Source organism: Pollicipes pollicipes, unplaced genomic scaffold (genome assembly GCF_011947565.3).
Source record: "Pollicipes pollicipes isolate AB1234 unplaced genomic scaffold, Ppol_2.1 Scaffold_3447;HRSCAF=4054_pilon_pilon_pilon, whole genome shotgun sequence".
Classification (NCBI taxonomy): Eukaryota; Metazoa; Arthropoda; class Thecostraca; order Pollicipedomorpha; family Pollicipedidae; genus Pollicipes; species Pollicipes pollicipes.
This window is the reverse complement of record NW_023596297.1, coordinates 6974807-7001392: the sequence shown is the minus strand read 5'-3', so window position 1 is coordinate 7001392 and position 26586 is coordinate 6974807. Positions and strand designations below refer to the sequence as shown.

The 26586-nt window shown below is 54.9% G+C and overlaps 3 protein-coding genes across 3 annotated transcripts in view; 1 reads left to right on the top strand and 2 right to left on the bottom strand.

Moving 5' to 3' along the window:
• ple (tyrosine hydroxylase ple) overlaps window positions 1-21619 on the top strand; it is a 71151-nt gene extending 49532 nt beyond the window's left edge. The window contains exons 4-12 of the mRNA XM_037214370.1: window positions 3969-4080; window positions 6948-7090; window positions 7476-7659; window positions 8200-8356; window positions 8676-8872; window positions 9202-9337; window positions 19429-19555; window positions 19995-20224; window positions 21173-21619. Of these exons, the coding sequence (XP_037070265.1) occupies window positions 3969-4080; window positions 6948-7090; window positions 7476-7659; window positions 8200-8356; window positions 8676-8872; window positions 9202-9337; window positions 19429-19555; window positions 19995-20224; window positions 21173-21338 (1452 nt within the window). The 3' untranslated portion in view covers window positions 21339-21619. The remainder of the gene's footprint in view (window positions 1-3968; window positions 4081-6947; window positions 7091-7475; window positions 7660-8199; window positions 8357-8675; window positions 8873-9201; window positions 9338-19428; window positions 19556-19994; window positions 20225-21172) is intronic.
• Window positions 11529-16750, bottom strand: Cog6 (conserved oligomeric Golgi complex subunit 6). The gene is made up of 5 exons (XM_037214640.1): window positions 16739-16750; window positions 14791-14901; window positions 13877-14371; window positions 13545-13666; window positions 11529-13074 (listed from the first exon to the last, which is right to left on the bottom strand). The coding sequence occupies exons 2-5, from the start codon at window positions 14893-14895 to the stop codon at window positions 11910-11912; spliced, it is 1887 nt and encodes a 628-aa protein (XP_037070535.1). The 5' UTR covers window positions 14896-14901; window positions 16739-16750; the 3' UTR covers window positions 11529-11909.
• Window positions 21620-21716: 97 nt separating the features above from the next.
• Window positions 21717-24048, bottom strand: mRpL22 (mitochondrial ribosomal protein L22). The gene is made up of 3 exons (XM_037214368.1): window positions 23962-24048; window positions 22644-22857; window positions 21717-22124 (listed from the first exon to the last, which is right to left on the bottom strand). Exons 1-3 carry the CDS (start codon window positions 24046-24048, stop codon window positions 21904-21906), a joined length of 522 nt encoding a protein of 173 aa, XP_037070263.1. The 3' UTR covers window positions 21717-21903.
• Between the last annotated feature and the right edge of the window lie 2538 nt (window positions 24049-26586).

The window sequence follows — 26586 nt, the reverse complement described above, 5'->3', positions numbered from 1 at the left end:
AGAAGCCATTTTGAAAATCATTCGGTGAAGTTCACAGTCCTGCAGACCTGAAGACTTAAAACCCTCTGGTTTCTGAACTACCCGCCTGCAAAGATATGCATGCTATTTCGTGCAGACTATTTCAAGGTCAGTCAGTCACGCATAACGTCACAGCGACGTAATTCAAATCTTGCCATCCCACACGCCTGACATGCAAGGCATGCATGCAACAGTTGGAAACTGCAGCTTGCGTGAACCACCGCCCCGGTTGTGCGCGTGTTTTGACGCGGTGGACCGTGCGCAGATAAATGCAAAAGTTTCGGCTACGATTACGTCGTGGTTCTGACCGCAGTGGATTGACCTGAAGTGTTAGTGGGCTGTCGCTGGGATTGTGCGGAGGTAATGTCCTCGTAGAATGCACATGATGTTTGACAGGCACCGCCTTATAAGTTACCCTGCCTAAAAATTTTCATACTTTTTGCTAAGCAGGCACCCATTACAAACCGCCATTTAAGCCAGCCGGCTCATGTTTTTACCACTTGAAGCCGAATCCGAGACAAGTGGCTTCAGACTTCGTGCAGCGTTGTTCGGTGAAGCTAAAACTGGTTTTACATCCGCTGCAGTTCTATGGGGTCAAAAAATGTCATAGGGTTTTTGCGAAGTCGTTAGGAGGTTGTGTTATCATTACGGATGAAAAAAAAATGTTAGGACTGTCGCCCTCGTCTTGTGTGTTAGTATGGAAACAACGTTTCGGACAGTTAGTCCCCTGACCGTGGTCAGGTCTCAATTGGTCCTGATAATGACCAAGTTTTTCAGCTATGCACGTGTCGTAGCCATGAAAAGCTGTGTGTGGGGTCGACTGAGATGACATGACGAGCGCGCACGTTTTTGTAAACTGAAGCTGCAACAAGCCGAATAAAATAGTTCGTGGGCGTCGTGGCCGAGGATAAGTGCGTCGGACTCCCACGTTGGCCAGGGCTCGAATCCCGTTTGCGCCGTGGCCTCCGAGCACTAAAACAGCTGTTGTGCTCGCAGGCGCTCCATAAATAAGGCGTGATGGGGCGCGTCAAATTCGTTTGTTAAAATATGAGAAGAGAGGGCATCCGCTCAGGATTCCTTGGAACCGAAGCCAGATCGTTAATTGAGGCATTTTTCAAAGTCAAGGCTGAACCCAGCCGTAAAATATGGCACAAATCCGAAGTCAAACCCGCAGCCGTTGGAGGAAACCTGTGTCTTGCTGAAACCGGAACCGAAGCCGGCTCAGTTCCATGTCTGCCCCAAGCGGTAAAAGCAAACGCCTCCTGACATGCAGTATCGCATGTGAATGTTGATCGTCGTCCAAAGCGTGTAAATAATTCAGTAATTTCGGGTTGTTTTCGATTCAGTTCGATTTTATTTTGTCTACCACCGCTCGAAAATCACCTGGTTGCAAGGAAAATTTGGAAACATTTTAAGGTGGAAAGGAAACCTCTGTCCACGCAAAAGCTCAGGTAATCCGTCATAACACAGCTGCGACAAATGATACAGAAATTGGGATTGGTAACAAACCTGGCGTGGGGCAAGTGCTGGCTCCAATGTTTTCCTGTCACGATTTGGAAGATTTCAAAGCAAGGAAGGGTTCCATCCAATTTTGGTGAAGCCCGAATGCCAGTGTTGCACGGAACGGGGCCTTTATCCAACGGGATGCGCGTGCACCCATTGGTGCATCCCAGAACCCGGGGGTGCGCAGGTACCCAGTGGTGCACACCAGATTTCAAGGGATTTACGAGTACCCAGTGGATGTCCGATGGAGTGGAAATCCAAAGCAGGAATGTAATTCACCAGGGATGTCTTTTTCTGTGAGGTCTGGCCCACTGAATGTTGATCTGGTACCCCCGAATGTCTGTTCTGGCCACCAATACTTTTTACTGGGAATTACACAAATGAGATAAGGTTTAATATTTCACAAATACTACTTTCTTTGGACAAGATTTGATGGTAATAACCATTTGGCGTTGAATTAGTAACTATGCCATAGATGATTCCCAAATGCATCTATAACCGCAATTCTTCAAAACAACGCGCACTAAAACCGTAAGAAATTTACTTTTTGAAGGAGGTTGGGACCTTGGGGTCCTCACTACCCTCCCATTCATACGCACAAATCGACCCCCCTGAATTACCCCAACCGCCGTCGGATGCTGCGGTGTTCCAGAAGAAGGTGGAGTGAAAGGCCTGTTACCGTCAACCTCCCGAGTTCCCTGATTCCTTCGCGCGGCATGCTCGCACGCCCTGGGGAGCGCCGGGCAGGAGCAGGTCGGCAAGAGGTGTCACTCGCTCCATCCGCCGCAGGGAGCCCGCAGTGTGAAGGGCCGGCTTTGAGACCCGCTCACTAGCGGCACGGGAGTGACTTCAGAACCCTCTCCTCCAGGTTACCAGGGGGACGGGGAGGGGCGCCGGATCATCTCACATCATTCTTGTTCTTTGCACCTCTGCTGAGAGGGCTCGCTGCCAGACCGATCGGTGGAGGGATGATCTCATCAGAAGAGCTTGGCCTGTTCTGCGCTGAGCATGGGTGGTCTGCCCTCTTTCGAGAGGTCGCCGTGTCCGGGTGTGCGACGTGACAGTCGCGCACGGGCGGCGGCCACCCCAATGTTCCGGCGTCAAATGGTCATCTGATCACTAGCGAGGGGAAATGGGCTCTGCGCTTTGGTCGCAGACCTCAGCTGCACGGTTCACGATACGGTCGACGGCCCCATTGCCCTCCAGTACTGCGTGGTCCGGTGCCCACTGAAGTGTGATGCGTTTCCTCTGGTACACGGTGGCGTCGAGCGGTGTGCTCAGACCTCCCGAGCGGGACACATCTGCTGTTAGCCAGCTCTCCTCTGCCCTCCTCCGTTGTTAGCCTTCCTCTGCCCTGCTCTGCCCTCCCCCAGCCCTCCTCTGCCCTCCTGCTGTTGGCCCTCCTCTGCCCTCCTTTGCCCTCCTTCAGTCCTCCTTTGCTGTCAGCCAGCGCCGCGGTTCAGCGACTGGAGCTCGGCGTGGGCGTCAGTGCACATCCGCACGCTGCCGACCAGGCAAAGATCACGCGGCGTCGCGCCGAACAATCGGATCCGGAGGTGTGAGTCGAAACTTTTATTGCCACAGCAGTCGCCGACTCTCGGTGCGGAGGTGAGCCGGGAAAATTGAGTACCCCACGCGGAGTGCTGCCACGTGTCCTCGCCTGGCCAATAAAAATGCACTCATCTGCAGTTCACTGAATGGAAAATCAGGCGATACCGATTTTTGACCCTTTTCTTCCCTGTGCATCCAGAGGCGCGCACCAGGAAGAAGCACACCGAACGCTGCCCCTTCCCCCACTCTCCCCTCGCCAGTTCTCAGCGAATACGGGGTATCTGCAACACAAGACATGACATGAGAGCGCCAGAACAGCGTTTTATCTCACGTATCGCTCAGTACAGTGCACTTAAGGTGTAAGGAAGCCCCAAGGAGCGACTAGAAGGACATTGCTCTGGCAGTGACACAAGGACCTCTGGTTGCTGTGCCCGGAGTGATTCCCACAGATAGGTGTCTGAATGGTCGGCAACTATACACGCGGTCGGCAACATTGAACACGATAACGTGGGCTCACATTTTGATTTAGAGTTGATTGAGGTGGCAATGGCTACGCAGTCAAAGTCTCAGCTTCACGATAACGCTCACATAGCGCTTGAAAAACTGCGGTGGGGTTGGTTACATAATCACAATTACATAATGGCCAAAACTTCACAACGAAGCGGGCAGAGACATGCCGGGTTTGGGTACACAGCATATACATATTCCTACACGATCTGTCACTGAATGCAGTGAGTGAAAATGATGATCCCTTCACTCCGGTTCAGCGTCTTCCCAAAAATGTCATATCACCGCAGCTTTCGTTGTGCAAGTCTGCAGCAGTGTGATCCACCGACGAGGTGGCTGATTGAGCGTGGCTACCCGGCTCGGTGGACCTGACGCGACGACCGTTTCAGAACGGCTACCCGGCGCGGCGCCGCTCCCTGGTCGATGACGCCAAGTTCGAGACCAGCATCAACAAGGAGACCCGGCAGGAATGGCTCAGCCACATCCGTCAGAGCGAGAACGGTACGTGCCGGCCGTCCCGACGGCCGCCGGCGCCCATTGTGCCGACGCGGACTTTCATCGCAACATTTCTCCGGCTGCTTCCGCTCGGCTGCACCAGAAGAGAGGCGGCTCCTGTCCGGCGACTTGGTCCGGTGACGTTTTTCACGCAGGCGGCGGCAGTAATTGGCATTGATCTGCGCAGGGCGCCGCCCCGAGTGCCATTGACTGATGACGTCACCGCCGCGCTGAGAGCCGATGTGCTCCAATCCATTACTCTTGATTTGAGTCGTCCAAACGCTCGGGCCGCTTCCGCGGGTTCGTCCTGATTTCTGTCGAGAGGCTGTGAAAACGGAAATAATGCGATGCGTGCGTGCAGCTCTTAACCACAGGAGTGGTAACGATTTCAGCAACAGTGTGTGCGAAGCAGTTTTGGCAGCATGAGTTGACACCGCGCCTGATCCATATGATTAAGCATCTGTAACATATATGATAAAAAGTGGCGCAGGGGGAATAGTGCGGAATGAGTAAATGCATGCATATACATATAGGAAGTGAGAGAGACCCTGCTTGCATATGCAAAAAATAGAAGAAATTGACACAAATGTTTCCAAGCGAACCTTTCTGGTTTTAGTTGTGGCGAAGGAGCAGAAAACATTCGCTGACAGACACCCGGCGTCTTGCAGCTGTAACTCGGTGTGCAGACATCTCAAGTGCGGCACTGCTTTGTGACGCCAAAATCGTGCTATTATGTGCTCCGGGAAACGACGCCAGATGAAATGTTTTCACATTGCCAAGGTTGAAAAACATGAGGTGGAGACGGACTCGCCCAATAGTAACGGAACGAGTGATAGCACGCCCCGGTGGCAGCACCAGCAGCCGGCGCCCCCCCCCCCCTTCTCTAAAGATGCGGCGCAGGCGACGCGGAGCGCAGGCGGCATTGTCCCAGCTCGTCCATCACCGGACCACTATCAGGCGGAGCGGGCCGGCCGGACAGCTCGGCAGGGTGGGCCGCACAGCTCGGCAGGGTGGGCCGGACAGCTCGGCAGGGTGGGCCGCACAGCTTGACAGGGTGGGCCGCACAGCTCGGCAGGGCGGGTCGGACAGCTCGGCAGGGCGGGTCGGACAGCTCGGCAGGGCGGGCCGCACAGCTCGGCAGGGCCGGCCGCACAGCTCGGCAGGGCGGGCCGCACAGCTCGGCAGGGCCGGCCGCACAGCTCGGCAGGGTGGGCCGCACAGCTTGACAGGGCGGGTCGGACAGCTCGGCAGGGCGGGTCGGACAGCTCGGCAGGGCGGGCCGCACAGCTCGGCAGGGCGGGCCGCACAGCTCGGCAGGGCCGGCCGCACAGCTCGGCAGGGTGGGCCGAGCAGCAACCATTGTGCTGGTGCCCTGGGGTGCAGCAACGAAGCTCTGTAAATCAGGCGGCGGACTGCTGACCGGAAATGGTCACGCTGTGCCTACATGCCAAACCTTTGAAGATCCGCACTGGCAAAGTTGTACGGTTACTTGCAGGGCGAATGTGTATCAATGTGGTGCACATTTGACGTTGGAACTTTTAGCTGTAGGAATGCGTGAGAACATTTCACAGGGCGTAAGCGGGAGAGGAGTACGCCGAACAGTTGCTCAGTCAATTTCCACATACATTTCAGTGGGATTGGATGCTGAACACCCAATAGAGCGGGTTTGCTATCCGCCCCGACCTGACCTATCTTCCACGTACACGATTGGGTCGGAACAAACACGGACAATTAGAACGAAAGACCGTCCGAAGTAATTGAAACACCGCGAGATTGCATCGTCCGCAGTGCTGACAGCGGATGCAGGGAGGATACGCCAAAGACGTTATCGGCGTGTAATCCGGGCGTTGACGTAAAGACGTTCCTTCCTTAGCCGTCGTAGGCACCCTACAACAACGAAGCCGGTAAAACCACCGGAACTCCGTCCGAGCGTGGGCGCGTTGTCAGCATAGGGCCAATGGATATGTCACTTGCGTCTGCTACGTTATGATAATTTGATATGCCATCGCATACTGTTGGCGGTCGCCTCCGCACACGCCGTGCAGTCCTAACCGGCAGGCGTGTCAGCTGGGCGCAAGTACTTTTCTTAACAGGCAGCACTCCGCTCCTTGACACTATTTAACGTTGCCCTGGACCCTGCAGCGCGTTTGTTTCTCGAGGACACGTTTCATGCGCCAAATTACGCTAAGGGAAGACGGCAGCGATGATTGACACCAATCCCGGGCATCGTGTTAGCATGCCGGGCTACACACACGCCGTCTTTGGATCGAATGGTGATGAAATTAATGAGTCGTGCCAGTCGTTATGTCAGCGGTATTGCCCCAACGAAATGTTCGCAGGCCCTATTCGAGCAAGGTGATATTCCATCCATCAGCATTGCCTGGAGTTGAGTCCAGTAGCTACCTCCCGCCCACCCCACTCCCACGCCCACTCTCAACCGACTCTAGGCCGGCGGGATTTATGTTAGCATAAATAATTACCGACGAGCGGAAACCGCGTGCACACGATAGACGTGGATATTGATGTTGAGTCTTTGACTGGCCCTGTTACTCGATTGGCGGATAGGCGCATGTGGTTACTGTTCATATTAACTTACAAAAGCATACCTTGATGGCGTGACAAAAGTGCATTGGTAGCTTGCTGGTGCAAATGGCCATGCATCATGCTTCCTCTCAAGTTGGATACGATTTGCCACAAAAAGTTGCACCGGTCTTCCGCCATACCGCATATTTCGCGCCATATTTCCTCCCGCGCTACCGCCGTTTGACTCAGCGTCTCGCATTTGATAAAGTGGCGCGACTTTGCCTGCCGATCTGTCGGGATCCTCAAAACAGCGTCCAGCTGATCGGTGCTGGCGATCTGTGGCGCGGCAGATGAAGACCTCTCGGAGGAGGAGGTGCTGCTGGCCGCCTCGTCACCCACCGACGAGTCGGCGGCCGGACCCCTCAACATCGTGCTCGTGCTCTCCATCAAGTCGGGCATGAATAGTCTCGGCCGCATCATCAAGACCATAGAGGTGGGTGGTCATCACGTCTGTCACCGAAAAATGTCCCAGTAATGAAACTTGACCGGACGATGTAACACGTGTGTCGAACGAAACGAAGAAAATGTTAAGTCGCGCACCGAGCCCGAGCTTTATGAAGACTGTAACCAGACGCTCTATTCGAATTTCATCTAGACTTCAAGACGAACTCATTTTTATTTCAAGTGTCACATATCAAAAGTGTCATGTGACATGTCTTGTAACACAATGTTCATATGTCCCACGCCACATAACGTTGTATATGATACACGTATGTCCCATGTCGTATCATATTGTGATGTTCGAGCATCGACCCAGCCTGGGGCACCCATGTGGAGCCACGCTCGTCACACCTGCCTCGCCCCGGCACGTGCCGCAGAGTCACCACGGCTCGCTGCAGCACATCGAGTCGCGCGCGTCGCGCCGAGCGGACGCCTCGCACCAGGTGCTGCTGCGCATCACCCTACTGGCCGAGAACCTACGCCAGCTGACGCGCTCGCTGCGCCAGAGCGCCGCAGTCACCGCCTGCGACATCCTCAACGAGGCCACCGCCAGCATCAAAGGCACGGGCGGCCGGCCGTGGCGCGGGCCCAGCCACTGGTACACGCTGACCGCGCAATCGATGTATTACCACAGCCTACAAGATGTAACACAATCGTTTTTTTGTATTATAAGTTTTACGGACGTTTTGATATGATATTTGGTGCTGTTGACCATGTGCTTGACAACTTGTGACACGGAACAAAAACACCAACGTTTGGAAACAGGATTCCTCAAAGTATATCAGGGGCATGCATCTTAACATCATTCGAAAGTGTTCATTACTCACGGCCTAAGATGGTCCTTACACTCATTCTTACACGAACGGTTAGTGGGCATACGTGGGCATACTCGCATTGCTGTAAATGTCTGCACGTTGTTCGCATGTGTTTACGAGGATGACAAAAAGGTGAAAGGATACAGCACAAACAATGCGGGGCAGAAACCACCCAGCGCAGTGTCGTTGGGAGTCGACACTCTGATTTGGCGTCGGCGCCGGTCCGACAGTGAGCCCATGGCGCGAGACGGCCTCGCCCCGCTGACGTGGCTGCCGGCGCCGGCAGAGCCTTGGTACCCGCGCCACATCAGCGAGCTGGACCAGTGCAACCACCTGATGACCAAGTACGAGCCGGACCTGGACATGGACCACCCGGGCTTCGCCGACGCCGAGTACCGCAAGCGCCGTCACGCCATTGCCAGCATCGCCTTCAGCTACAGACAGTGAGCGCTCGGCACCCCCGCTCTCGCCGGCAACCGCTCACTGGTAACTGTGCAGTCGCGCGTAGGCCGACATGGTGTCTCCGTTTCTGGCTCTGACAGCTGGACTTTTAAGAGACTTACCCCGGCACGCTTCGGTAGCTTCTTCACACAAACGGTATGGCTTTGTCCCAGCTCCGAGTTGGCACACTGTCCCGTACGGGTTGGTGTGTAGCTAAACAGCTCCGATGTTTTACAAGAACGGACTAACACTGCCCAAGACAGCACTAGGCTGCGGCGGGGCGGATGTAACGCTCATTGGGCCGGCGCGCTCGTGCCGCAGCGGTGAGCCGATCCCGCGTGTCCAGTACACGGCCTCCGAGGTGGAAACGTGGCGCCAGGTGTACACCGAGCTGATGCGCTGCGTGCCTACTGGCGCCTGCTCCGCCTACCGCTCCGTCATGCAGCTGCTGCAGCGCGAGTGCGGCTACTCGGCCGACCACGTGCCCCAGCTGGAGGATGTCTCCAAGTTCATGCAGCGTGAGTGCAGTGCCGCGCGGCGCGTGCTCGGTAGCCCCGCTCGGCAGCTCGGCACGTGCTCCGCAGCCCCGTTCGGCGTGCTCCGGTGGACGGGCCTTGAGCCCGTCGGGTCACTGACCCCTCTCCCGTCGATATTGGCTTCGCGAGGGAATCTTTGTGCGGTTACGAACGTCCGACCGCCGTGATGACCAGCAGGCAGGCCGGCGTGATACCACGTGCCTAATGTGACATCATGCGGCACCGGGTTCGTCCTGTCCTCTTTTGCCGACCTGCTGACGACTCGGCGGACAGAGGTGTGACGTCACGGATTGACTGTGTGACGCCATCAGGCCGCACCGGGTTCGTCCTGCGTCCTGTGGCCGGCCTGCTGACTGCTCGCGACTTCCTGGCATCGCTGGCCTTCAGGGTGTTCCAGTGCACCCAATACGTTCGCCACCACAGCTCGCCGCACCACTCCCCGGAGCCGTGAGTCTATGGTTACAGGCCACACAGTATGTCTGCTCCCCGTAGCCGTGAGTCTATGGCCGTAGGTCATACAGTATGCCCATCATCACAGCTCGCCAAACCGCTCCCGGAACCATGAGTCTATGGTTATAGGTCAGACAAAATGTTCATCAGAACAGCTTTCCGCACCGCTCTCCACAGCCGTGGTTCTAACCCACAGGTCACAAAGTATGCCAATCATCACAGCTCGCTGCACCGCTCCCCAGAGCCGTGCATCTGTGGTTATAGATCATACAGTATACTTAGCATCACAACTCACCGCACAGCTCTCCGGAGCCACGAACCTATGGCCATAGGTCATACAGTATGACCACCACTACAGCTCGTCGCACCACTCTCCGAAGCCTTAAGTCTATTACTACACGTCACCCCGATCTCGTTACCGTCACCTCAGATCGCCACCCTGCTCTCTGGAGCCGTGATTCTATTGTCATACGGGTCGCACGGTTAGTACGGCTCACCGGAACCCTCAGGACCGGCGAGTGTGTGTGCCCAGGCTCTTGGCAACGCTGAAGTCCATGGATCTGACGCTGGCCTGCTGGCGATATTGATACATGTGTCCAGTTTAAACCGTCTTTCGGGGCTTGACCCCGTGACCCAACTCCATCATCAATTCCCAAGCCAATGTGTGTCATAGCTAGTGTAATGATGTGCTGCTTTGGTATTACAGGCGATCCAGGTAATGTACTATGTTGTTGGACTTCAGACAATAGCTCCCGGCGTACCCCCGTCTAACCTCTGCGCACAATGACTACAACGGCCGTTTCGCGTTGGTGTTAGGGTTTAAAGATCGTCCATCGTTTAGCCACTCAGCAACCATACAGAGTCGCGAATTATATCTCTTCGCGAGATTGGAAAACGAAGGAAAATGGGAGGCTTAAGCATGATGGCAAAAAACACTTAAATGTGTAAACAGTGTGTGGAATTGGAACTCTTGGCTCGCCTTGGACCCAAACACCGTTCTCCGGTCATCCAGCCCGATCCAGCAAGGTAAGACGGAGTGAGATATTTTGTACGGACGGGTTTAGCGCTGTAAATTCGTCTGTAAGTCACTCCTGAGTTGTCAAGAGGGGTGTGACGGGACCTTGTGGAGCCAAATCGGGGCTTCATGCTCCTCCGAATCGGCCCAAATAAGGAACATAATGACGGCTGACGTGGTCACATTTTACTCTGTAACGGCAGGGGGCCTAAAGGTCTTAGTGTTATTTCCACTATTTTAAAGGTTTTGTGTTATCAGGTTTTGTGGCTTCTATGCTTGCTGTGTGAACCCGCTGCATGGCGTAAAATAGGTTGTCTTTATCTTTGGGCATTGCCCGATTATTTGAGCCAGAGTAAAAATGTATTGGCCCTATGAGCCGCACGGGACATCTCAAATGTGAAGTCATCAAAACATATCTGCATGTGGGTAAGAATGTGTCGAAATGTGTGTGAGGGGGGGGGAATGAATGTGAGCTTTGGTAGCCCCGCAATACGCCGTACTCAGCAGGAGGTCTGGGGACAGAATAAATTAAAACAGAAAGACTCCCTTGGTTGCCGCATACATGCGACATGTGGAGAGCAACAAATCTGGCGCTACAAACTTTTAGTGAACGCTTTTGAACTACGCTCCGCGGCACTCGTGCTGGCTGCTCTAGGCCCGCAACATGGCCGACCTGCTTGGCCCGACTGTAATCACAAACGTCTCGCTCGGAATCGGGCTGGAGAAAGGCTGCACGTGCAAACATGCATGGCTTTTCGCAGCCCCGCTATTGAACGATGTATATATGAACCAGCAACTATAAGTCATTTAATTATTATAATTACGGATATCTTTAAAGCCTATTTCTACACGTTCCAGCGCGGTAACGATCGGACACTAAAATTACCCATCAAACTGTCATGACACCAACAAGGAAGTGGATATCGTTACACACAGATAACTGCAGTAGCATGCATCTCAAAACCACGCGCCTGCGTACGTGTGTACCTTCGATACACATGTACACTTGTTCGATTCGACGCTGTGTACTGTGCATCAATAACACAGGTAATCATAAGGTCACGAAGAGGCGAGGCGCTACCCGCGCAACCAGGGCTCTCAAAGAGGGTGGACAGCGCTTCCATTGCTCAACGTTCAGTTCGCAGATCAGCTTAGTCAAGTCGAGGATCTTGTGATTATTTATATTCAGGCTAGCTTTATGACAACAGATAACAAAGGAAGAACACACGCTTACATGCTCGTCACTGCTCACTCAGCCGTCGTCGCTTTGTCGCTCCCACAACTTCAATTTAACAGATGCGTGTCCCAAGCATAACAATCACCAAGTGGCCGCAACTCCCACAACACCGCGGCCAAACATTTCCCCCTCCCCCCCCCCCCCCATTGCAAGCAAGGCACATGGCCTCTGTTCCGTGTTGGTCCCGCGGAAATCCTTTAACTTAATCGCAAAATAGCTTGGACCACCATCACGCTCAGCCCGCCTTTAGCACACCACACCGACGGCGGAAACGTAACTCTTGCCCGCTGTGGAGCTCCTGGCCGACTTCCAGCCCACTAGACCACCAGCAGGGCCTTGAGCTGGTCAGGCGGCCGCGGCATCAGCTTGTCCGGCTCGGCGTACTCGTTGGCCGGATCGTGCACGGCGGCGTGCAGCCGGGCGTAGATAACGCTGACGACCTCCGCCGATCGGCGCTGCACGGCCAGCCGGTGCGCGGAGCTGGACAACAGGCGCAGCTGCGGCAGCGCCAGCATGTCCGGGCTGGCCAGGAACACGTCGAGCCGCTGCAGGAACTGGCGCACGGCCGCCTCGCCGAGACCCGGATGCCGGCTGAGCGGGCCGGCCGGCGCCGCCTCCAGGCCCGAGTAGATGTGCGTCAGGCCCAGCGACTGCACGGCGCTGCTCGCCTGCTCCGACGTCAGGGTCTCCAGCTGGGCGTCCAGCTGCGCCTGCAGCGCCTCCAGCCGCGCCTCCATGTACTCGTACAGCGCCAGCGTCGTGTGCAGCCGGTGCAGGCAGTTGAGCAGGTAGACGGCGCAGTCGCGCGCCGACAGGGCGGCGGCCGACTCGAGCAGCGCAGTCATGAGCGGGTCGAGCAGGCAGGCGGCCGTCTGCTCCACCTGCTGGCGGCGCGACTCGACCACGCCGCCGCCGTCCAGCGCCTCCCGTAACAGCGAGAGCGCGCTCAGCAGGGCGGAGCCCGGCGCCAGGTCACCGGCCGGCGGCGCCACGCGTTCGCAGAGCCGCGCCGCCTGCGCCTGCAGCGCCTGCAACGCGGCGCGCTGGCCGAGCGCCTGCAGCTCGTCCAGCGTGGCCGGCAGCGCGCCGCCGGCCACCACCTGGCCGATGGTGGCGCGGTAGAACTGGATCAGGCCGGCCACCTTGTGCAGCACGACGGCGCCCGGCGCGCCCAGCAGCACCTGCTCGAGGCGCGCGCGCAGCGGCCGGCACACGGCCTCGCACACGGCGGCCAGCGCCGCGTCCAGGCGCGCCGGCGTCTCGGCCGGCCGGCACTCGCGCAGCAGCGCCTGCAGCGCCTCGCGCTCGGACGGCGTCGCCTGGTGCAGCCAGGCCAGCATGTCGCCCACGTAACGCAGGGGGTCGTGCGCGTGAAGCTCGATGGGTCGCGGGGTGCCGCCGCGGCCGCCCGACGTCAGCGCGTCGATGAAGGCGCGCACCAGCAGCTGGCGTCGCACGTTGCAGTACTCGTCCATAACGTATCTGTGATGATGACACGACGGTTCAGGTTTGAGAGCTGCGGCGGAGGAGTAGGCGGTCTCGGCGGGTGCTGCTGTCCCCCGCGGAGCTCAGCAGTTCCCGGCCACCGCAACCGCCCCTGGTACGCCATCAATGACGCCAAGAAATGGCGGCAATTGTGCACACATATCCAGATATGCGCGACGCACCAATCCCCGCATAAGCCTGACAGCCTGGCACCCAATGGTGGACAATCGCTAATGCATGCCACTGCACACAGTCATAACCTGCGAACGTCAGAAAAAGATGGCCGTCGTAAGTTATCTCCCTTCTCAAAATGCACGGAGGCAGCTGTGTTACACCGTAAAGCGCAAAAACGACATCCCGCCCATCCAGCAACATGACAAACCATGGTAGAGCTCAGTGGTACCAAAGTAACCTTGCAAGGAGACGACCTTACCCTGCGCCCCTCGGCGGCACCGAACAGCACTTACTGAAATAGCACAGGCCTGTCCTGCAGGCAGGCCATGGCTTTGGTCAGGCAGACGTTGATGTCGGTGTCGGAGCAGCGCACGCGTGACTGGGCCCACTTGTACAGGCGTTCGTACGCCGCCTCCTGAAACAGCGGATGACACGGTTACTGAGCGATGCCTGCCCCTCGCCCACACGCCCACCACCCCCTTCCCCCCTTTAGGCCGAGCTGGCTGGCAGTCAGCGCTCGGCTCGCAACATGCGATGCACCGGGTGAGATCGACGGATGGATGCCGGTGGTTGACGAGTGCTGGCCACGGCCGGCACCCGGCCCCACCGCCGCCAGACGCCGCACCTGGTAGATGGACATCTGCTCCATGACCTCGAGCGCCGTCTGCTGGTGGCCTGACTGCAGCAGGAGTTGGACGTCGCCGTGGATGCGGCCGGCCCGCTCCAGGGCCGCGAAGAACGCGGGCGTGACCTCGGGCGCGCGCAGCGCCGCCAGCTCGGCCGGCGCCAGCTGGAAGGCGGCCGTGAAGGCGCCCAGCAGCCGCTGCTGGCGGCCCAGCCGGCCGGCCTCGGCGCGCAGCTGGGTCGTCTCGTCGAGCAGGTGGCGGCTCCGGCGGCGCGTGGCCGCCAGCCGCGCCGCCATCTGGCCGCAGTCGGCCGCCATGCCAGTGACGTCCGCGTGCACAGCCGCCAGCGAGCGGCGCACGCCGGCCAGCGACGCCAGGAACTCGGCGTTCACGGCCAGACTGCGCCGCTCGATGGCGCCGCGCAGGTTGCGCCGCGTCAGCAGCGTGTTCTCGCGCACCACCGACGACACGTCCTTCAGCGCGTCCAGCAGCTCCTGCGGCGGGGGCATGGGCGTCAGACCGGATCTGGGAGTTGGGCCATGTCTGTCCAAGTCATGTCTGAAGTGAAATTCAGGTCATGGTCAACACCTGTAAAGATCAGAATGACTTGACAGTAAAAGTTTGCTTTATTTACATTTGGCCACATTTTTGGAGGCATAATTTCATCCTTCCTAGGCAGTGTTATTGGAAATTATCTGGGGCCTGGCATATGATACAAGCTCATTATACACATGATCAAATATACCTGGCATGCTAGTTGGCAAACACGACCTGCTGGAATCACATCTCCTACAATTCATCCTCCAACCTTCAGAAATATCTGACAAACAGCTTCCCATCTCATACTGCAGGCCCATTGCAGGCCACTGAAAGGATGTACCCATTTTCCTCTGAGAAACTTTGAGACACTTACCTTGTCATCTTCAAGCTGCTTGGAGAGAATCTTCTGTATTTTGTTAGCCAAGGGATTTGATGTAGCCTTGTCATTAAGTTCGCTGTCTCCTTGAACATTTGCCATGATCACCTGCAAGGGGCGTAACATTTGGCTCTTGGTGCACAGATGATAGAAAGGGATATCAGTACATGAAGCAGATCTGGTTTCAGACATGTGGGCACATTGAAGCTAGTCTGCAAACTTTGACATTCTTATAAGAGTGCATCACAACAACACAGTCATATCTTGAAACCATACAACATTCCAGTTACATCTTGCTGACATTGTGCTTCCGCACCCACAAATCACACCTCGTCAAATATTGATGTTCAACCAATTTTGGGCAAGCAGAGCCAGCACAAAAGCCCACAGTCTGATTACAGGCCAATGGTGAATCACTGTAAAGGGCAGCTCCTGTGAAGTAAGACCAAATTAAGCATTGGTTCCATGGTGATCTGCCTCTTATAAAAAAGTCAAGCATCAGTACATAAACCGACATATTCCTTTCTGTCATGCTGATTCTTACTTTCCAAGATAAGGCTGAATGAAGTGTGAAATGAGGGGAGATGTGTCATAAACTGTGTTGTCATAAACAGCCTAATTTAGGCAGTCCTCAGTGAATGAAACAGGGAGGGGAAAGAAGCACAGAAATGGCCAATGCTTCAAAGTATTATAATGGTGACAAGGTAACTTTGGGTAGAAATTGGCACGCATCAGCTGGGTACAACATACTGATGCGGTATATACATCCACTACAGTGGATGATTTTTTGCAGACTGGGCCACAACTAAGTACTTCCCAGTCTGCAAAATGCAGATTTCAATGAGATCTTATTGAGACAGGGTGGGAATTTATACTTTGAAGGAGGTTACCAAATTTGGGGTGGGGGCTCCTCAAATTAATAGGGCAGCTCATGTCATTTTGCAGCAGTTCATCACACCTTGGAGCAGATGTTGAGCCATGGCAGATGTCAGAAAAAAACAGGTAAATGCACCAGGGCATATAAAAAACAAAGGGATGATGATTCACAGTCATAGCAGCACCTAAACACCAAATGCAAAGGCCTGTCTGGATCTGGATTTGACTGCTAACAACACCCTGGTAGCCAGGAGGCTATCAAGTAAACTGAAGTGATGAACAGTACATCCTGCCAAACCACAACACACTATGTGTGCTGAACAAACAGTTGCAAACAACCATGATCTACTGACAGTTACTAGTACTGTCAATAGATGCTAATGAGATCATGGGGAAAATCTCAGAGACTTCACCTGGTCTTCTTTACCCATCATTAATCAGTATCATCTCTTGACACTGTGACAAGCCATGAGCACTGCAGCTATACAAAATTGTCATTTTATTTTCAAGGGCAAGATGATACAATGCTGCTGCTTGCAGATACTGGTTGGTTCATGGTGGTCAAAGGAAGTCCATGCAAAGGTCTTGTAGATTGTTATATCATGAAAGCTTGTGTGGGCCCAAATCAAGTTGGCCACCACATTTGAGGCAAGATGGACCTGTCCTGAATATTATGTTGACTGGTTGGCCACCTTTTACAGACTGTCATGCCTAACCCACACACCTAAAGGTGAACCTTTAAGCGCACCAAGCATGCCCAGCTTAAAGAATATAGGTATGCACCCAAGCACAGTGAAATATTCTACATAACTGGGGCAATCAGGAACTGTCAAGTGATGATAATGTCATTGTAAACTGGGCCGGCACTGGTGCATAACATGTGGATTTCCCACCAGCTATGTCACAAGCAATGTAAACGGGGTGGCTGAACGGAGCAAATGAACAAAACTTTAAAAATCCATTGCACCTTGATTCTCCAATACAACTAATAACTCACGAACCTCAGTCACATTCACAACAAAAACACAGCATCAACCAAACCCGTGTAAGTGCGCTCACACCACCTCACCACCGGCGAGAAGCCGACGTCAATGTTATCGTTCAGACGCAGATCTGCCGGAGGCGCGTCACAAACGCCGCGCCAGCAGCGAAGGTGTACGCGTGTAAAAATTCCACTGAAGGTAAAAATGTGCTGCAAAGCTGCCAAAATAGAGAAGTTTTTTTGCCCGCGCTCCATGTCCGCTATTGCATTGCACCTTGGCTTCGCATAAAGGAATGGTACACAAAATAAGTGCGGATGTCGAGCACATAAGTGGTATGGGTGGTGCGTCTGGGTCCTGTAGACATATAAGTAAAACGAAACGAGACCGGAGCAAGTAAGGGCTTCATAAAATTAACAACGCAATTTGATTTTGAACGACACCTTCGCCTCCTAGGGCACATAGAGCCCCAGGGGAGGGGATGGTACGTAAACAGTGATGCGGTAGCCGGGGAGGGGGCAATGGAGGCAGGTCATCCCTCCCCTCCTCTCCCAACTTGAAAGCTGGGGGATGCATGCCAAAGTCTATGCTGGCCTGTCGAGGGCTCATTTTGAGCTATTTACCGTCTCTTCTGACCAAAAAGAGAGCAATTCTGAGCCAGAAGAGGTCTTATTCCGGCCTCCAGACCCATTCTGATCTGCAGGCAGCCCGTTATTGATTCCACCATTTTGACCTGTAAATGGGCCATCCTGTCCTTCAGAGTGGTCATTCTGGACTTAGGGGGGGGGGGCATTTTGGCCAGCAGAGGGCTCATCATGATATGTAAACGCATTATGACCAGTGGGAGGTCCATTAGTTTTTGTTGAGAGTCCAACTTCATCCTGACTTGGAAGGGGCCATTCTGGCCTGAAGGGCCCATTATATAATCTTAGAGGGTCCATTTTGGCATTTTGGAGTTCCCATTCCCCTTTCCCCAGCTTAAGCATAGTTCCCGCGCGCTGGTACCCAAATCCCCCTTGACTTCATCGCCATCGGCTGCATGGGTAACGCGATCAGCGCGGCGCTAGGCCGTGCACCTCAGGGCTGGGCTGGGGCTTCAACTACGCCTGCGTCTGGGCTTGGTTCCGGAACTCCGGCTGGGCCTGAGCCTGGTACTGCGGCTGAGCCTGGGCCTGTGCCTGAGCTTGGGCCTGGGAATGGGACTGGGGCTGGCACTGAGGCTGGGGCTGGGGCTGGGGCTGGGACTGCGGCTTAGCATAACATGGCTAGGGGCAGCCGATTTGGGGAAGGCAGGGGGCGCTTACCCCCTGACAAATCCGGGCAGCATCTAACACGGCGGCAGTACACATCACGACAGGGGCAAGTCAGGTCGGCCCTCCCTAGTCTCCACAGAGGGTCCGCCACCATCGGAAATGACATGACAGGGCAAAAGACGGGACGGGGGGGGGGGGAGGCAGGAGGCAGCAGAACAGTACAGAACGGGTCAGCATAGATCAGCAGCTGGGGCAGGGTGGAAATGCACAGCATAGAAGAGTGCAGAACAGGGGACAGCGGGATGGGACAAGGCGGGGATGGTACTGCGGAGCAGGAGAACAGATGATAGCACAGGGCAGGAAACGACAGGACGACACTGAAGGTATGGCCGAGAGCTAAGAGGGCTGAGAGCTGAGTGAGTTAATGAGTTTGTCGAATAAGAGAGGTTCCATCTGCACGCGACGGGTTCCGGAAATGACAGAACAGATCAAGAAGGATACGACAGAGCGGAGGACAGCACACCACATTTCAATAAGGTACAGAATGTGGCAGAGCCAAGGGGAATTTATATAAAAAACAAGATTTAGCTGAAAGACCATTGTAAAGGATGCTTCCTTCAATGCATGAAACTCGTTTCTTGCACATCTTGCACGTCTGCGTGGTTTAACGACGTGTGCGTATCATGCCGTTCGAGTTACTGGCCATTTTAAGGTGCCCATAGTGCACACGCACCTAACCAACCCCCGGGAACAGCCTGCATGGAGTGAGGTCTCGAATGTTTGAAGTCACATCTTCTCAGCTTTGCAACATTATGCATACGAGGCCATTATGACCATTATGACCATTATGACCATTATGCTTCGACCATTATGCTTAGACCATTATGCTTCATGGTAACACGAAACCTGAACAGGCGTGTTCCTCACTCAGTTATGGGAACAATGGTGTATAGTGTTCCGCGTGTTTTGACCAAATGTTCATGATGTATGGTTTCGTTACTGTAACAATGTCGTCCTGCAACGCGCGTTCCGCGGCATCGCCATTCTATTTAACATGACGTTAATATTGGGAGCTCGATGACTAATCGCAACTGAGGGGCGCGACGCGCAAGCAATAAGTGCTTATCGCAGCTAGTTTTCATTTTATTCGTGAAGATTTTGCTGCGGGCGCACGGATCCAAACCGCATGAATTTCAGTCGCGTGAACTGATACGACACAGCATGGCTGTGGTTACCCACTTGTTGATGTAGCAATTTGTTATATTCCCGCTTCTGTGCGCCGTAAAAACCTCAGTACGGGGCAGTGATTATCGCGGCATGCGGTTCCAGTATGCTGCAATGTCCACACCTGACTGATGCCGATGCAAAAAAAGGGATTCAGCGAGGTAAAACCGCGCTTAACCTCCTTTCAGGCTTCTAGGGAAGACGTCAGTACCACTGAATTAATGCGCTGACAACCACTGCAGTGATGCGCTCTTTAAGCCCAATAACTCACTAACGGGTGTATCCACCCTGTTCCACTTCAGAGACTGCATTCATGAGCTGCTGGGCCACGCGCCGCTGCTGGCCGAGCCGTTCTTCGCCGAGTTCTCGCAGGAGCTGGGGCTAGCGTCGCTCGGAGCCACCGATGAAGAGATTGAAAGATTCGCCACGGTAATAACTACTTGAGAGTACCCAGATAACCTACCAAGCATTGGCACTTCCTAGGCGCACACTGCTTGTACGACGATAAAACGACCTGTCACGTTGCCCTGGTCGTCTTCTAGCAGCAGGCACTATCACCTCCACGCGGGGAAATCACTATTCTTTATCGGTCCGCGGTAAGCACAGCCTCTGGTTCACAGACCTCACTGCTTTACACAGCAGCTGAGGCAGGCAGAACTTACATGTTCTCATCACCGTAAAAGTAACACCTATCCAAGTCACAAGCAACGATAAAATGGTCAGCGGCAGCCAAATGACGTCACGTTCAAAAAGCCACGCCTTATCCTAGCCTTTTGCTAAAAGAGGCGACGCAAGATCTGTGTCACCTTCGGCCGGCCTGGATCCGGCACTGTTCCTGATGTCCGGCTGACCAACTTCCGTCCGGTAGGTGTACTGGTTCACGGTGGAGTTTGGCTTGTGCCGCGAGGGCGGCGAGCTGCGGGCGTACGGCGCCGGCCTGCTCTCCTCGTACGGCGAGCTGGAGCACTCGCTCTCGTCACGGCCGCAGCATCTGCCGTTCGAGCCGACCGCCACCAGCGTGCAGCCCTACCAGGACCAGGACTACCAAGACGTCTATTTCGTGGCCGAGAGTCTGCTGGACGCACAGGACAAGTTCAGGTGCGGCCACCCAAAAAACATAATAAACAAAATATGTACGGAAAAAATCGGGTGCGTCCGAGCAACAGGTTCAGGTACAGGACAGGTTCAGGTGGGCCCGGTCTGACCGGCCGGTCGATCACTTGGATAACAGGAGAACCATACAATAAAGTACCAGATAGGGGACCGGATTGCTGCCGGCAGTTAGATCAGTTTTTTTAGTTAGTTTAGGTGAGGCCGGACGGTTACGCAGGGCAAGCTTTGATGGGGCCTGGGGATTGTCCAGGACAAGCACCCATAGAACTACCAGGCAGCTATACATCGAGGTGGGGTCTAGGGGCTGGCCAGAACAAGGCCACGTAGAGTGACCTAATGTCCACACATTCAGATGGCGTCGGTTTAAGACGGATTCACGTACGTTCCACTGGCGGACGCCCCTCACTTGGCGTCCGCCAGTGGAAACGGGCGGGGTCGGCTGGCTAGCACCGAACGTAAAGCCGAGTCAGTTAATACCTTTCTCCAGCTGACACTGTCTCGCCAGAATGTAGACAACACCATTCACGTTTCACGTAAGAAAACGTCCAGTCCAGAGCCGCCCTGGCCATACAGGACACGCATGCTGACCGCAGTCGGGCGCCGTCCACAGCCCACCCTAGCCCTGGCGCCGTCCACAGCCCACCCTAGCTGGCGCCGTCCACAGCCCACCCTAACTCCGGCGTCATCCACAGCCCACCATTGCCCTAGCGCCGTCCACAGCCCACCCTAATTGGCGCCGTCCACAGCCCACCCTAACTCCGACGCCGTCCACAACTCCGACGCCCGTCCACAGCCCACCTTAACTCCGGCGCCGTCCACAGCCCACCCTAACTCCGGTGCTGTCCACAGCCCACCCTAACTCCGGCGCCGTCCACAGCCCACCCTAACTCCGGTGCTGTCCACAGCCCACCTTAACTCTGGCGCCGTCCACAGGCGCTGGGTGGCCACCTCGCTTAGCCGCCCGTACGAGGTGTGGTACAACCCGCACACGCAGACCGTGGAGAGAGTCGACGACGTGAACAAGGTGGGCGCCATGGTCTCCCAGCTGCACGGCCAGCTGATCCGGCTCAACAGCGCCGTGCAGAAGATGAAGTTCTGAGTCGGCCACTAGAGGTGCCACCGGCGCGCGCCGTCGCCACTAGCCACATGTTCGGTCTCAGCAGCGGAGGCGCATTTCCGGCCGCGCCGTCCGTTGCCGTTGTTTCGTTTCGTTACGGGCATGTCTCGGCTGTACTTCAGCAGGCTGTTGACCGCGCCACCGGCGCTCTCTGGCGAAGCAACCAGAGGATGTGACCGCGATTCCGCCGCGTGTCCCGGCCCTGTCGGCGCTCTGGGCGGCGGCCGCCCCCGTGCAGCACAGGGCCAGCTTCGGAGGGGCCGCCGTCCACACCCGACGGCGCCGCGCCGCGTGATGCCTATCTCAGTGTGTACGCATAGGGACCAAAGCAGCTGGTGAAAACGGGGCCAAGACTCGGTGTTGTTCGTCATGACTGTATTACTGTTCCGTGTTTACAAATACACACTCATTACGGCAAAGTCCATCGCCTCGCCTTGCCACTGATGCCACCCACAAGTTCAATGCACTCCCTGCCCCGACCAGGCAGAGCCCGGCAGCGTTCGCAGGGCCAGAGCGGGCCGGTCCACCTGCAGGCCCACCGCCGACCTCACAGCGAGTGTACGATGGTCTTGCTGCGCCGCTGCTCCAGCCACTGGCGCAGCATCTCCTCTGGCGGCAGCGGCGCGTCCGTGTAGTACTGCTCCGGCGGCGCGCCCTCCTCCAGCCGCAGGAAGTAGTGGGTGTAGCGATAGTGCACGACGCCGACGCGGACGCGCGCGTGGCGCCGGAGGCCCTTCAGCACGCGCGCCTTGGTGGCGAACGACTCGGCTGCGGGGCAGAGCACAGGCATCAGCGCCATGCGGCGGCGGACCACGACAAAACCGTGCCGGCCGCGCGCGCACACGGATGTCCGCCAGTGCCCCATGCGGAGCTCCGGTTCACTTCACAGGCCACTGTGGTGCTGTTCTCGTATGCCTCTGCCACTACTCTTCTTCTCGAGCAATAACGCAACAGTGTTGAGGCAACGTAAATTGGGAAGGGTTCATCAAGTCCTACGTTTACAACGACTGCGTGAAAGCTTGCGACGTCTTACAAGACCTTACCAAATTGCAGCACTGCACAATTATAACGAGTTGATTGCAGGTGCAGTTTCGACCGCAATGAGCAGCATGTGACAAAACAGCTTTTGTGCCAGCGGAACGCGCCGGCATCAACGCGATCACGACGCTCAACCCCTAACTTTTATGTGAAGGACTCTTCCTTTGAACGGCGGTTGGCGAATCACCGGAGCGACATAATGGAGATCATCGGAGTGCGTACGAGGCGGCGACACACACTGAAACGTACCGACCCACAGGTTGTTTTTGAACTCGACGTTGTGGAATTTGACGGCCATGTCCTGAGCCTCCAACAGCGCCTCCGTGGCGATCTTGGCACCCTTCTTGTTCACAAACTTCAGCTGTTTCAGGGCCTCCTCAATGCTCATGCCACGAATCATCGACGCAATGTACCACATCTTCTTCTGGCTGTACTTGACGTCGGTCTTGACGTGGCACACGAACTGTGGAGGTGGGTTGGCGGTCAGCAGCGGCCACATCGCTCACGCCGACACGGCGGGCCGTGGTGATCGCCCGACTGGACGTAGACTGCCGCACGGCTCCACAGCCCAAATCGTGGCTGTCGGGTAAGGAAGGCAGAGGACGTCGGCTTTTTTATGTCGCGCTGGTCACACCAGGGCTTAGGTTTCCTATCAGATTGGGAGACTTCAGTTCCCCCAGCTCCCACACACACTTTGAGAAAAACGTGTCCAAATCCGGGGAGAAACGGGTCTGTTGGTAGATTTTCGGGGTAGACACCGACGTACTTTTATCCTCAACCCCCCCCCCCCCCCCCTCCTCCAACACATTTTCCGTAACCACACCATTGGATCATACGACTGTAGCAATACTGTCACCCGCGACATGTTCGAGCCCAGCTCTGTGCGTGTTAGATCTCCAAATTATCGCGAAGGTCCACAGGTTAAACCTGAGTAGATGGCTACATAGTACCCATTGAATGGTAACAATGAGATCCGCGTTAAAATGTAGGACACAGCGCCACTCTCCTCAGCTGTCACAACTAACGACTGACCGATGACACATGACCCGCAATCATCCATTGTCACAGTCTCACCGTCCAGCACATCCATCGTCCCAATCCCACCGTCCAGCACATCCATCGTCACAGTCCTACCGTCCAGCACATCCACCGTCACAGTCCCGCCGTCCAGCGCATCCATCGTCACAGTCCCGTCGTCCAGCAAATCCATCGTCACAGTCCCACCGTCCAGCACATCCATCGTCACAGTCCCACCGTCCCGCACAGCCATCGTCACAATTCCACCATCCAGCACATCCATCGTCACAGTCCCACCGTCCAGCACATCCACCGTCACAGCCCCACCGAATAGTACATCCATCGTCACAGTCCCACCGTCCAGAACATCCATTGTCAAAGTCAAACCGTCTAGCACATCCATCGTCACAGTCCCACCATCCAGCAAAACGCCCCGATCACCGATGAGCCACCGACAGCCGGTCCGCTGTGGCGCCCCGCCGCACCAGCGCAGACCTCACGCCACTCGAGTAGCGGGGCAGGGGGCGGCCCGGCAGCGGGCCCCACTCACGGCGGGTCGGGCCGGCTCGTCGGGCGCCGTCGGCGGGTACACGCGCTGGTTGTAGAGCGGCCAGCGGCGCGGGCCGGTCGGGGGCATGTAGGGCGCCGGCCGCGGCCGGTCCACGTGCAGCGCGGCGAGCGCGGCCGCGCACGGCGTCCGCGCCGCCAGCAGTCGACCGCCGGCTGGAGCGGCCGCCCAGAGAGCTGTCGGCATCCGAGGCAGGGCGGTCACGGCCGGGGCAGGGCCGTAACGGCCGGGGCGATAGCGTCACGGCCGGGGCGAGCGCGTCACGGCCGGGGCGAGAGCGTCACGGCCGGGGCAGGGCGGTCACGGCGGAGGCAATAGCGTCACGGCCGGGGCAAGGCGGTCACGAACGAGGCAGGGTGGTCACGGCCGGGGCGAGAGCGCCACGGCCGGGATCCAGGCTGAACGCGGCTGGCAACGAGCCAACAATGGGTCACGTGTGGACTCGGTCCGCACCTGACTGATGGGAGGACTGACTCAGTCCGCACCTGACTGATGGGAGGACTGACTCGGTCCGCACCTGACTGATGGGAGGACTGACTCAGTCCGCACCTGACTGATGGGAGGACTGACTCGGTCCACACCTGACTGATGGGAGGACTGACTCGGTCCGCACCTGACTGATGGGAGGACTGACGGGGTTGTTCGTTATGTTTGGTCAAACACGTCAGTCGACAGAACAGAAAAGGACACTTTGCCGCGAGACGCCCGCCGTAATAGCACGCAGGTAACATAATTTCTGCGCAAGGGGGAGCGCCTAGTGCTATAACTATATTTCACCACAGCTGACCTGCATCCTTTTTTATAAATTTAGTCCCTACATTTTGACTCAGTAGAGTTCTGGGACTAGCCCACAGGCAGATTTAGCAGCATGGGCCCTGGCCAATCATCAGCTCTGTAAATTCTGATCACAAAAGTCCAGTCCAACAGCAGAATTTGGTGGCAAGTTTACTGTGTCACAATGTCTGGCACGGTCAACCCCATCCTGACCTCATCAGACCTTGAGCAACTGCTGTCACCTGCCACAAGCTGTTCCAGTCAGAAGCAAAAAGTAGTGAGTGCCAAAGGAACTCAAACCCATCCACCCCACCACAGCAAGATTGGGTAGCTGGTTGAGCTGATTGAACTGAAGTGATTTGATTGATGAAATTGATTTGATTTGAATTGAACTGATTGAGGTCTGGGATGACTTTTGGGCACAAAAATGAGAAAATGAAATTAATGAGATTAATGAGAAAAATGAAATTAATGAGAAATACAAACGCGGATGAATCCGGGCTGCAAGGGTAGATTCATGGACCAATGTTTCATAACAGTATGCTAGTCCAGGATCATGAAATCCAACTTTTGGACCCAGATAAACAGTCACCAGAATTGGCAATCTTTGTTTCAAAACGTGGTCCCTGCACATAGGATCCATTATCCATTGTGCTGGTGCTGCACCTACAGAACAACCCAATTTACAATGAAATTATCATTACTAAATTTGTTTTTTATTAAGCCCTACATGAAATATCTGTGCAGCCTACATGACCCAGAGCCTCTCAGACCACAACCTACACTTCATAACACTGTGCATAATTTAAGCACTGGGGAAAGATGCAGTTTGTTCCTAGATGGGCTGACAAGTAGTCTTGTGCATATCCATTACAATCCTAGTACTCAAAGCACATGGCAGACATTGTTTGGGACAGATGCTAATACAGGTAAGATGTCATCTGTTAGAAGGCATTTACTTTAACAACATGGCCAAGCAGTGAGATAGATGTCCATGGTCAGGGTGGAAGCTGGAGTACAAACACAGACTTGCCACAGGCTGATGTTAGAAGCAAGACTTTGATGAAGTCAGAAACTTGGATCCATGCTTCCATGGGCCAACTAACAGGTATGTGCTCATGATCACAAGCTATTCTGGATAATAGTATGCAGTTTCATACATCCAGTATGGTATGAAAAGCAGACCATTTTTTCTCTCCAAAATATACCTACCACCTTGATTTTCTAATGGTGAATACATTTGCCATTACATACTGATTATGTTGTAGCCAAGTCAAGGTGTGATTGTGGCTGAAAGACATCCAGCCCAGTGAATGGATTTTCTCATCATGGGCTGCAGACATAATGGATGGGTGGTTCCTGGACTCACACCTGGTCAGTCACAGTATCAATAAATCCTTCTATAATAAGATCTATAAAAATCCTTTTAACCATTGCCAGAGCACTTGACAGAGTTTTCTGGTACAAGACCTAAAATGTGGTTGGCTTTCCTCACATCTTAAAATTATTTTTAGCTCTTTCCTTCACACAGCCATATACTGGCCCTGATTTTTGTTTTGGTACTATATTTTTCTTATGTGAGATAAGATCACCTGTAAATAATTCATTTATCATCTACCATGCTCAAGGTGACCAGAAGTTCTTCATCAATTTCTTGTCATAATAGTTATTCATGTATATGGCTGTGTCACATTATCAGACAAGATTTTATTTCATATAACCTGTTTTGGATATTTCACTGGAGAGGCTGATTTATAGGTGCTCATTTACCAGCTTTCCAATGACAACACCTCAAATGTAACCCTTTCTGGAAACAAAATTTATTTTCTGATT

Bases quoted from the DNA above. Each gene is read 5' to 3' on its own strand.
- Cog6 (XM_037214640.1), bottom strand. From the start codon at position 14,895: ATGGCAAATGTTCAAGGAGACAGCGAACTTAATGACAAGGCTACATCA. The intron at 13,667-13,876 runs GTGCGGCGTCTG...CCGCTGTTTCAG, and splicing joins AGCAGATGTCCATCTACCAG to GAGGCGGCGTACGAACGCCT. The intron at 13,075-13,544 runs GTAAGTGCTGTT...TCATCATCACAG, and splicing joins GACAGGCCTGTGCTATTTCA to ATACGTTATGGACGAGTACT.
- mRpL22 (XM_037214368.1), bottom strand. From the start codon at position 24,048: ATGCCCCCGACCGGCCCGCGCCGCTGGCCGCTCTACAACCAGCGCGTG. The intron at 22,858-23,961 runs GTGAGTGGGGCC...CCACCTCCACAG, and splicing joins ACGAGCCGGCCCGACCCGCC to TTCGTGTGCCACGTCAAGAC. The intron at 22,125-22,643 runs GTACGTTTCAGT...TCTGCCCCGCAG, and splicing joins CAAAAACAACCTGTGGGTCG to CCGAGTCGTTCGCCACCAAG.